The sequence below is a fragment of the Sebastes umbrosus genome, chromosome 13 (genome assembly GCF_015220745.1).
Source record: "Sebastes umbrosus isolate fSebUmb1 chromosome 13, fSebUmb1.pri, whole genome shotgun sequence".
Classification (NCBI taxonomy): domain Eukaryota; kingdom Metazoa; phylum Chordata; class Actinopteri; order Perciformes; family Sebastidae; genus Sebastes; species Sebastes umbrosus.
The window spans coordinates 877103-889994 of record NC_051281.1 but is presented as its reverse complement, the minus strand read 5'-3'; the positions used below and the strand labels follow the sequence as shown (position 1 = coordinate 889994).

The window sequence follows — 12892 nt, the reverse complement described above, 5'->3', positions numbered from 1 at the left end:
GTGAAAGTGATCTGTGACTCATCCTGTGGAAATACAATCTCCTCCATGTATTCATGTGATATAACGGCCTCATTGTGGAGCCCAATAGTAATCATTACCACTCAGAAATATTCAATGAAATTAGATATATTTTAAAAAGGCACGTTATAATTGAAACGACCTTCTGTGAGCTCTCGCTCTTTCTAAAAGAGGAACGCTGAGCTGAGAGTGAAACACGGAGAATAATGATGGGACTGCTTTTATGTTTTCTACTGATGGACGGTCAGAGAAAGAGAGAAGTAAAAGGATTCACACGGTATTGAGCCGTCTGACTGACCCTCTATCCAGTTCCAGAGAAACAGGAACAGGATCAATACGGCTGATCATATAACACTAACCACTGCATGTTGGACTGATGTTCATCCTGGAGCTCAGACCTTTAACCACAACAGCAGCACGTCTTATGGACGTCTGTTAGTCCAGAGGTAATCAGGATTAATCACACATTTTTCATCTGTTCTAAATGAACCTTAAAGGAGAATAAACCTTCTCAACATGGGAGTGGACAAATCTGCTGCTTTATGCAAATATATGTATAATTATTATTGTAAATCAATTAACAACACAAAACAATGACAGATATTGATCCAGAAACCCTCACAGGTACTGCATTTAGCATTAAACAGTGTGTCAGTGTGCTGACTTGACTATGACTTGCCCCAAACTGCATGTGATTATCATAAAGTGGGCATGTCTGTAAAGGGGAGACTCGTGGGTACCCATAGAACCCATTTACATTCACTGGTCTGGAGGTCAGAGGTCAAGGGACCCCTTTGAAAATGGACATGACAGTTTTTCCTCACCAAAATTTAGTGTAAGTTCAGAGCGTTATTTAACCTCCTTCATGACCAGCTAGTCTGACATGGTCAGGTTTTATAGTTTACTATGATACCAGGATCTTCACTCTAGCTTTAAAACTGAGCCGCTACAACCTAAAAATCACAAGTTGCATTAATGCGTTACAGAAATTAGTGGAGTTAAAACAAATGTGCGTTAACGTGTTATTACTGCGTTAACGTAGATAGCCCTAGTAAGAAGCATAAAGTTGTCTATTTGCGGGTCAGGTCGGATTCGGGTGGTTGATTAAGGCATATTTTTGCAGGTCGATGGTGCTGATTGGCTCTCATAACGAGTCGGGTGGATGCGGGTAATAAAAAAACGTGACCCGTGTATCACTAACGTGCACGCACTATGTCACGCATCATGCAGCACGCCGGTAGACGGCGAAGCTGAGGGCTGTTTGGAGGTATTTCACACCATGATTTAATGTTTACATTTTGTCCTCATTTCATGTCGTTGTATTGTTTCCTCCGCCAGGAGATAATGATATCGGTGGTGTGAGTGTGTGTATCTCTGTGTCTGTCCACGTCTAATCTCACATACTGCTGCACCAAACTGAAGAATATTTTGCTCATTTATGACCGCTGGGTTTAACTAACTATGTAACGGCAGCAACAGAACGTTTACTGAGCAAAAAAGCATATCAGCAAACTTCCTGTCTAGCTGCAGGGTTCACGGCGGGCTGGTGGCCGGCGGCAGCGCCGGGTCTAATCTGTACACTTTCAAAGTTTACTCAGCTAAGAAAAACTGCAGGACAAAACAAAAGAACAAGTTGATCTCTCTCTTCTACCACTTTGGATTTAATCTAATAAACAAACAAACATGAAGCTGAGTTCTGGGAATCTGCACTCGATTGCTCTTCCTCACACATGCACGAATGCAGGCAAGTGACCATCACAGGCGATATTCGCGCTGAAAGTTGAATCCATTAATCTCCTAATCTCGTCAGCTACGTCACACATCATGGTGAACTCATTAGACAATGAGACGTCCTAACGTTTGGCAGCAGCTCTTCCTCTTTGTCCATAAGCTGATGGACGTCACCGGTCCTGGCAGTCTCTTAGGAAAGTCTAACTAATAAATCAAGTGATGGATATGATGGAAGGCGTATCACTGCACCGAGGCTCACGGGTCACCGTCGGCCTCATTTAGAAAACCTTTCAAACAGTCATCATCACACTTGATCAGAACCATCGGAGGAGTCTTACCATCGTCTGAGAGGCTGTTGTGTCAGCGGGATGCTCCTCAACGCCGCTCCGAGCAGCATGAAGAACGCCGACAGGAGGAGGGACGCCCGTAGACCTGGAACACACATCATGATGCCGTGATGAGAGGGTGAACACGGTCGAGGTCAACAGCATATATAATCAAGTTTTCTTCCGATGAATAGTCACTATTACTTCCACAGCAGGGCTGCCACGAATGTTAATGTTCTCACAGTCAAAAACCTGAAGATGTTCAATTTACAATGAAAAACTAGAACTGTTTGGTATTTTATACTTGATAAATTACTTCAACGATTAATTGTAAACCAAAATAGTGCAGATTAGCCAGCAGGGGGCGACTCCTCTGGTTCTATATGAGGCGACTTCTCTCTTGATTTATTACCTCAGTAAACATTGTAAACATGAGTTTATGGTCTCAATCTCTAGTTTCAAGTCTTCTTCAATACAGCATGATGTTCATTTAGTACATTATGGTCCCATTTAGAGTCAGATAGACCATAAAGCAGGGGATGCTTTAGGGCGGGGCTACCTGGTGATTGACAGGTCACTACCACGGCGTTGTCCGGTCTTGGAGTTGTCCGTGTTTTCATCTTAGAACTTTAATACTTTCACAGCATGTTTTCACTTCATCAAAGTTAATGGGAGAATTTTTAGTCGCCTAAAAATGTCTTATTCAGTGTTTGGTTGTACTTAGCTCCACCCTCTCAGGTCACTACTGGTTGCAAAAAACCAAGATGGCGACGGCCAAAAACCAAGATGGCGACGGTTAAAACCAAAAGAACAACGGTTAAAAACCAAGATGGCGACGGTTAAAACCAAGATGGTGACGGCCGAAAACCAAGATGGCGACGGTTAAAACCAAGATGGTGACGGCCGAAAACCAAGATGGCAAAGGTTAAAACCAAAATGGCGACGGTTAAAACCAAGATGGCGAAGGTTAAAACCAAGATGGCGACGGTAAAAACCAAGATGGCGATGGTTAAAACTAAGATGGTGACGGTTAAAACCAAGATGGCGACGATTAAAACCAAGATGGCGACGGTTAAAACCAAGATGGCGACGGTTAAAACCAAGATGGCGATGGTTAAAACCAAGATGGCGATGGTTAAAACCAAGATGGTGACGGTTAAAACCAAGATGGTGAAGGTCAAAAACCAAGATGGCGATGGTTAAAACCAAGATGGCGATGGCTAAAAACCAAGATGGCGACGGTTAAAACCAAGATGGTGAAGGTCAAAAACCAAGATGGCGACGGTTAAAACCAAGATGGCGAAGGTTAAAACCAAGATGGCGATGGTTAAAACCAAGATGGTGACGGTTAAAACCAAGATGGCGATGGCTAAAAACCAAGATGGTGACGATTAAAACCAAGATGGCGACGGTTAAAACCAAGATGGTGATGGCTAAAAACCAAGATGGCGACGATTAAAACCAAGATGGCGACGGTTAAAACCAAGATGGCGACGGTTAAAACCAAGATGGCGAAGGTTAAAACCAAGATGGCGATGGTTAAAACCAAGATGGTGACGGTTAAAACCAAGATGGCGACAGTTAAAACCAAGATGGCGATGGCTAAAAACCAAGATGGCGACGATTAAAACCAAGATGGCGATGGTTAAAACCAAGATGGCAAAAAAAACAAGATGGTGACGACCTAAATGCTGAACTCGAGGCTTCAAAGCAGCAGCCCACAAACCAGTGGGTGACGTCATGGTGACTACGTCCACTTCTTCTATACAGTCTGCGGTTCTGTAACTGTTTCAGAGATGTTGATTCAGCTGTATGAACAGTTTGGATCATGTACTTTGTAGTGCTGTTAAACTTTATACAGAGGTGATCAAAACAACTGCATTAGTTTTAGCTAGGTGTACCTAATAAACTGGCCACTGAGTGTATGTCGTGTGTATATATATATACGGGAGTTCCTTGTTTAATGTGGCCTGTGTGACAGCAGCAGTTCGCCACCTTTTCTCTATTCTCAGTTTCAGCCACATGACGCTGATTTAAGGAAACTCTCCACTTCCCTCTTCTTCTCTTTCCATCTGAGCTGTCGTTGTCTGAAGCTTTGACTAACACCAGCTACAGTAAGGCTGGGAGGGCTGAAGGGATCCCTGATGGGAAACACAGGTCACTACACGGCCTCATGGTGCATGTTAGATTATCAGGCTTTATTATTTAGATATCGGAGTGGGCATACAGTCGGTTCTTTGTCTCTATGCTGCATCAAATACAGACACGTGTCACCCATAGTAACAGAGATTTTAAATTAAATCCTTCAACAGAACAGCTTTCAGTCAGTTATCCTCTTATTCTGAATCAAGACACACCAGTCTTCAGCTGAATCAGAGAAAACTTTGTTTCATTAATGTGATTTAGAGAAGATGAAAGTTTCATGATGCTGCTATAATCACAGCCTGTTATAATAACACTATTATATTATACTATTATATTATAGACAATTGGTTGTGTGCTGCTACATTAAGGTTTCATATTGAGTGTCTTACAAAAAGAAAAATTCAGGGTGAAGTTCGGTTTCTATCATAGAAACAAAAGATGTTTTTCTTTTGCTGGAAGAAAAAAAATAATTTAAGCAAGCATTTTATAATCATGGATTTAAAAAACAGGATTATTTAATTATTTGTCCTGAATGAAAATGTATTAATTTATTTATGCCTACTAGATGACGTCAGGTTGAGTGTTGATGGAGCGGCTGCAGAGCCTGGCACTGATCCAACCAGACTCCATTCAGAAAACAAGCATTTTAAAAGTTGTTTACTTGTCGTCATGGTAACAGACCTGACAAAGCATGAATTCAGACTTTTTACTAATCAGCATCATATGTAGTTATTTCGGCATCATTTTCATCTGTTTATTGATATTAAATCACAGCTCAATCTGTTTATTTTTGGTTCATACCGCAGTAGCGACGTGTGGCTTGCTAGATACAGTCAGTGCAATGGCGCTGTATGTGAATACAGCTCGCCGCCGGGTGATGTCATGAAACTTCGCTCTTTGTGTGATTATTCTTTAAGTAGTATAAAAGTAAAATAATCCTCCTGTAAAGTTAATGCTGAGTTTTATACCCAGTTTGCAGCTAATTCTGCCTCAGAGACACACATGGAGTCAGTGCAGCTCATTCAGCTCTCATAAACTGAGTTTAGTCGTAGTGTGACCTTGTTTAAACCCGACATGACATCCAGGCTGTATGAAACACGCTATGTACGAGTCACTAGAGGGGAAACTCTGGGAGTTCCTCCTCCCTACAGAGACAGACTGTTGATGATCAACAACAGTAGTAGTTGCTATCCAACAGAGTCTTAAGATCTGTCATAAGGTATGTCATACGAGCTCAGGATATGACATATGTTTTTATATATATGCTGATGCTGCAGAGCGTGTCAGAGAGCTGATAAGTGAGAGGTTGTAAAGCAGCGTGCAGCGGCGGGCCTCCATGGTGACCTCTCTGAAATATAGGTTACTGACTTTATGTGTCACTAAACACAGTGACATATTAGCCCATCACACGAGGTACAACAAGATCTCTGCAGCAACATTATGACGACACCATGCAGCAGAAATACAACAGGACTGTGGTTTCTCTCTGGATATTAAGTTTCTTAAAGAATCTCATTGGATCTGTTGTAGGTTTAGAGATACAGCTAATTAAAAACTGATGATTTGTTTCCATTAATTGTTTAGTTTATAAAATGACAGATCTTTTGGTAGATGAGGAAGATCTGTGATGTCTTCCTATTCCTAGAATCAGATTTAATTGATTTAATTTTTGTTTTTTCGATACAGCATGATGTTCATTTAATAGATGATGGTCCCATTTAGAGTCAGATAGTCCATAAAGCAGGGGATGCTTCAGGGGGGGCTACCTGGTGATTGACAGGTCGCTACCTCGGCGTTGTCCGTGTTTTCGTCTTAGAACTTTAACCCTTTCACATTGTGTTTGTGAGAAAAATTTTAATCGCCTAAAAATGTCTTATTCAGCGTTCAGTTGTACTTAGCTCCACCCTCTAGTGTCACCTCTGGTTGCAACAAAACCAAGATGGTGACGGCCAAAAACCAAGATAGCGACAACCAAAAACCAAGATAGCGACGGCCAAAAACCAAGATGGCGACAACCAAAAACCAAGATGGCGACAACCAAAAACCAAGATGGAGACGACCAAAACACCAAGATGGCGGCAACCAAAAACCAAGATGGCGACAACCAAAAACCAAGATGGCGACGGCCAAAAACCAAGATGGCGACAACCAAAAACCAAGATGGCGACAACCAAAAACCAAGATGGAGACGACCAAAACACCAAGATGGCGGCAACCAAAAACCAAGATGGCGACAACCAAAAACCAAGATGGCGACAACCAAAAACCAAGATGGAGACGACCAAAAACCAAGATGGCGGCAACCAAAAACCAAGATGGCGACGACCAAAACACCAAGATGGAGATGGATAAAAAACCAAGATGGCGACGGACAAAAACCAAGATGGCGACGGACAAAAACCAAGATGAGACGGAAGATCTGTGACGTGTTCCTGATCCTAAAATTAGATTTAATTTATGTCTCCTTTATTTTAGTACATATATATTTATTTTATCTTTGTCAAATTTTAATTATTTATGTCCTTTATTTAAAGATTTTTCCTTTCCCTTTTGGTTTACTTATCATTTTATCTTTTTATCCGTTTCCTATTTATGAATTCAAATGACGTGGTTCTGTGATTCTTTTGTGTAAATGAGCGTTGACACAACAAATCAAAGATATTTGAAATAGCTTATAAAATGATAAAAATACTGAAGAATGTCCGTCACTAGTAAGAGCTCGAGGTGACGTCGACTAAATGCTAACTTCCTTCTACCTCCGCATAGACTCAAATGAAGCAGATATATACATTCTGGCATTAAAAAATATATTTCAAAATAAAAAATTTTAAAAAATAAAAAAATCGCGATACATAGGTGAATTGTTTTTTTTCTCCCCCCCCTACTGATCTACTGATTAATATCATGCTGTACCATAAAAGAGTGCAACCACATCATAGGTAAGTAGTTGGTGTTACCAGAGTAACCAGTGTAATAGAGTTATTCTGGGAACAGGGATGCCAGTCAGAAGTTGTTTCACTGACAGCAGCAGATATTATATTATAACCTTTGCAAACAAAAAAACATGCAGAGATTGAATCAGGATCACAAGATGAGTTGTGCAACGTGTTGGCGTGGTCGTAGTTTGTGGTGTTTGATTGAGCAGCAGCAGCTGGTGACTGTGAAGTTACTACTGCAGTCCAACATGAAGAGCTACGTGTCAGTCAGGTGATGAGGAGGAACTGGTTAGGTGAAGTGAGCTCTGACTCAGGAGCTCTTCAGGCAAAGACTCAACGTGTTCTGTGGTTTTAAGACGACTGTTGAGAAGTTAAGAGAGAAAAGTCCTTCAACAGTTACTGATCCTGAATCAGCACTTTTAACGCTCACATGGGTCCAACTCTGATTTTCAACCCTTCTGAATGGACTGACGTTCATTTATAAAGTCACAGAGATGTCAGTCTGTTGTTTTTACTGCCAACACTGTCAAGGTTTAATTAAAGCAGCGCTGGGCAATATGGTCAAAATCTTCTGTCTTGATACTAATGATGTCCATAATTAACCGTTCAACCGTTAACCAACATTAAGCATTTTAACCGATTAACGCCATTGGTTAAAAGAAATATTAATAATTAATTCAAAAGCTGAGCGGCTCAGAGGAGCGGCTCGTCTCTTAAAGGAGAAAAGCTGGTCCACCATAACAGCCCACCTTAAGAGGCGGAGCTGGAGTTGCAGGATACAGGAAGTCGGCTCCGGTCTCTCCGGCTCGCTTGAGCGGAGCGGAGGAGTTGTAGTTTCATAGCATTTATTCACCGACAAATAAACTGTCCACACACTGCTACACCTACGATCACAGCTAGAACGCCACCAACAACCTCACACTCACCACCAACACACACGGTCTGTTGGACACTCGCTAAAGTTACTCAGACTACGTGTGGCGGCGGCGAGCACGAAGCCTCCGGCAACGCTAGAGCTGCTAACGTAGCACAAACACACACACTGTTTGTTGGACACTCGCTAATGTGCTTTTTTTATTTATTTTTCATTTCTATCCTATTCATCAATTTTCTATTTCCTTTATCTCTCGACTTACTTTTTCTGTTACTATCAAGGTGTAATATAGATTTTTCTCTGTATTATCTATCATTTTAACTTTATTCATCCATTATTTAAAATATATTAGGTTGCTTGTTGTGAGTCTTTTCATGTACAGTTACTGTTTAATTCATTATTAATAATCAATAAAAAAATGACCTTTTAAGTAAAAGCTATAATATTTCCCTTCAGTAGGAAGAGGCCTAAATAGAAACCAATAGATTAGATGAGCTTATTAAAGTATTATAGGGGTTTTGATAAGAAACATCAAAACAGGTTAGATGACAGGAAACAAATCTTTCATTAACATTGTTTCTACTCAGGACACAGAATAACACAGATAACAGAAAACAGTGTAACACCGGAAGCATCATCACCACTAATCTACTGTGAGGAGATAAACACTAACAAGAGTGTTTACGTTGATACTGTTTACATTCACAGTCTACTTTATATTACTCTATTCTATATATGTTTAACTAGCAGGGTTCTGGAGACAGACAGCATGGTGCTATGAGAGGACACTGTGGTGCTATGAGAGGACACAGTGGTGCTATGAGAGGACACCATGGTGCTATGAGAGGACATCACGAGAGGACACCATGGTGCTATGAGAGGACATCATGATGCTATGAGAGGACATAACGAGAGGACACCATGGTGCTATGAGAGGACATCATGATGCTATGAGAGGACATCACAAGAGGACACCATGGTTCTATGAGAGGACATCATGATGCTATGAGAGGACATCACGAGAAGACACCATGGTGCTATGAGAGGACATCATGGTGCTATGAGAGGACACAGTTGGAGACAGACAGCATGGTGCTATGAAAGGACATCATGGTGCTATGAGAGGACATCATGGTGCTATGAGAGGACATCATGGTGCTATGAGAGGACAGTATGGTGCTATGAGAGGACATCATGGTGCTATGAGAGGACATCATGGTGCTATGAGAGGACATCATGGTGCTATGAGAGGACATCATGGTGCTATGAGAGGACACAACTGGAGACAGACATCGTGGTGCTATGAGAGGACATCATGGTGCTATGAGAGGACAGCATGGTGCTATGAGAGGACATCATGAGAGGAAATCATGGTGCTATGAGAGGACACAGCTGGAGACAGACAGCATGGTGCTATGAGAGGACATCATGGTGCTATGAGAGGACACCATGGTGCTATGAGAGGACGCCATGGTGCTATGAGAGGACATCACGAGAGGACACCATGGTGCTATGAGAGGACATCATGAGAGGACACCATGGTGCTATGAGAGGACATCATGAGAGGACACCATGGTGCTATGAGAGGACATCATGAGAGGACACCATGGTGCTATGAGAGGACATCATGAGAGGACACCATGGCGCTATGAGAGGACATCATGGTGCTATGACAGGACATCATGAGAGGACATCATGGTGCTATGAGACAGACATCATGAGAGGACATCATGAGAGGACATCATGATGCTATGAGAGGACATCATGGTGCTATGAGAGGACATCATGAGAGGACATCACAGTGCTATGAGACAGACATCATGAGAGGACATCATGATGCTATGAGAGGACATCATGGTGCTATAAGAGGACATCATGATGCTATGAGAGGACATCATGGTGCTATAAGAGGACAGTATGGTGCTATAAGAGGACATCATGATGATATGAGAGGACATCATGGTGCTATGAGACAGACATCATGAGAGGACATCATGAGAGGACATCATGATGCTATGAGAGAACATCATGAGAGGACATCATGGTGCTATGAGAGGACATCATGGTGCTATGAGAGGACATCATGGTGCTATGAGACAGACATCATGAGAGGACATCATGAGAGGACATCATGGTGCTATGAGAGGACATCATGGTGCTATGAGAGGACATCATGGTGCTATAAGAGGACATCATGGTGCTATAAGAGGACATCATGGTGCTATGAGAGGACATCATGGTGCTATAAGAGGACATCATGGTGCTATGAGACAGACATCATGAGAGGACATCATAGTGCTATGAGACAGACATCATGAGAGGACATCATGAGAGGACATCATAGTGCTATGAGACAGACATCATGAGAGGACATCATGGTGCTATAAGAGGACATCATGAGACAGACATCATGAGACAGACATCATGAGAGGACATCATGGTGCTATAAGAGGACATCATGGTGCTATGAGACAGACATCATGAGAGGACATTATGGTGCTATGAGAGGACATCATGAGAGGACATCATGAGAGGACATTATAGTGCTATGAGACAGACATCATGAGAGGACATCATGAGAGGACATCATGGTGCTATAAGAGGACATCATGGTGCTATGAGACAGACATCATGAGAGGACATTATAGTGCTATGAGACAGACATCATGAGAGGACATCATGGTGCTATAAGAGGACATTATGGTGCTATGAGACAGACATCATGAGAGGACATCATGAGAGGACATCATGGTGCTATGAGAGGACATCATGAGAGGACATCATGAGAGGACATCATGGTGCTATGAGAGGACATCATGGTGCTATGAGAGGACACAACTGGAGACAGACATCGTGGTGCTATGAGAGGACATCATGGTGCTATGAGAGGACAGCATGGTGCTATGAGAGGACATCATGAGAGGAAATCATGGTGCTATGAGAGGACACAGCTGGAGACAGACAGCATGGTGCTATGAGAGGACATCATGGTGCTATGAGAGGACACCATGGTGCTATGAGAGGACGCCATGGTGCTATGAGAGGACATCACGAGAGGACACCATGGTGCTATGAGAGGACATCATGAGAGGACACCATGGTGCTATGAGAGGACATCATGAGAGGACACCATGGTGCTATGAGAGGACATCATGAGAGGACACCATGGTGCTATGAGAGGACATCATGAGAGGACAACATGGTGCTATGAGAGGACATCATGAGAGGACACCATGGTGCTATGAGAGGACATCATGGTGCTATGACAGGACATCATGAGAGGACATCATGGTGCTATGAGACAGACATCATGAGAGGACATCATGAGAGGACATCATGATGCTATGAGAGGACATCATGGTGCTATAAGAGGACATCATGATGCTATGAGAGGACATCATGGTGCTATGAGAGGACATCATGAGAGGACATCATAGTGCTATGAGACAGACATCATGAGAGGACATCATGATGCTATGAGAGGACATCATGGTGCTATAAGAGGACATCATGATGCTATGAGAGGACATCATGGTGCTATAAGAGGACAGTATGGTGCTATAAGAGGACATCATGATGCTATGAGAGGACATCATGGTGCTATGAGACAGACATCATGAGAGGACATCATGAGAGGACATCATGATGCTATGAGAGAACATCATGAGAGGACATCATGGTGCTATGAGAGGACATCATGGTGCTATGAGAGGACATCATGGTGCTATGAGAGGACATCATGGTGCTATGAGACAGACATCATGAGAGGACATCATGAGAGGACATCATGGTGCTATGAGAGGACATCATGGTGCTATGAGAGGACATCATGGTGCTATAAGAGGACATCATGGTGCTATAAGAGGACATCATGGTGCTATGAGAGGACATCATGGTGCTATAAGAGGACATCATGGTGCTATGAGACAGACATCATGAGAGGACATCATAGTGCTATGAGACAGACATCATGAGAGGACATCATGAGAGGACATCATAGTGCTATGAGACAGACATCATGAGAGGACATCATGGTGCTATAAGAGGACATCATGAGACAGACATCATGAGACAGACATCATGAGAGGACATCATGGTGCTATAAGAGGACATCATGGTGCTATGAGACAGACATCATGAGAGGACATTATGGTGCTATGAGAGGACATCATGAGAGGACATCATGAGAGGACATTATAGTGCTATGAGACAGACATCATGAGAGGACATCATGAGAGGACATCATGAGAGGACATCATGGTGCTATAAGAGGACATTATGGTGCTATGAGACAGACATCATGAGAGGACATCATGAGAGGACATCATGGTGCTATGAGACAGACATCATGAGAGGACATCATGAGAGGACATCATGGTGCTATGAGACAGACATCATGAGAGGACATCATGAGAGGACATCATGAGAGGACATCATGAGAGGACACCATGGTGCTATGAGAGGACATCATGAGAGGACACCATGGTGCTATGAGAGGACATCATGAGAGGACACCATGGCGCTATGAGAGGACATCATGGTGCTATGACAGGACATCATGAGAGGACATCATGGTGCTATGAGACAGACATCATGAGAGGACATCATGAGAGGACATCATGATGCTATGAGAGGACATCATGGTGCTATGAGAGGACATCATGAGAGGACATCATAGTGCTATGAGACAGACATCATGAGAGGACATCATGATGCTATGAGAGGACATCATGGTGCTATAAGAGGACATCATGATGCTATGAGAGGACATCATGGTGCTATAAGAGGACAGTATGGTGCTATAAGAGGACATCATGATGATATGAGAGGACATCATGGTGCTATGAGACAGACATCATGAG

The 12892-nt window shown here is 42.6% G+C and overlaps 1 protein-coding gene across 1 annotated transcript in view; it reads right to left on the bottom strand.

Annotated features, from left to right (window-relative positions):
* The window catches only part of slc49a4 (solute carrier family 49 member 4), a 70696-nt gene that overhangs the window by 54998 nt on the left and 2806 nt on the right, over positions 1 to 12892 (bottom strand). Inside the window, exon 2 of the mRNA XM_037789893.1 lies at positions 2088 to 2181. Within this exon, the coding sequence (XP_037645821.1) occupies positions 2088 to 2181 (94 nt within the window). The remainder of the gene's footprint in view (positions 1 to 2087; positions 2182 to 12892) is intronic.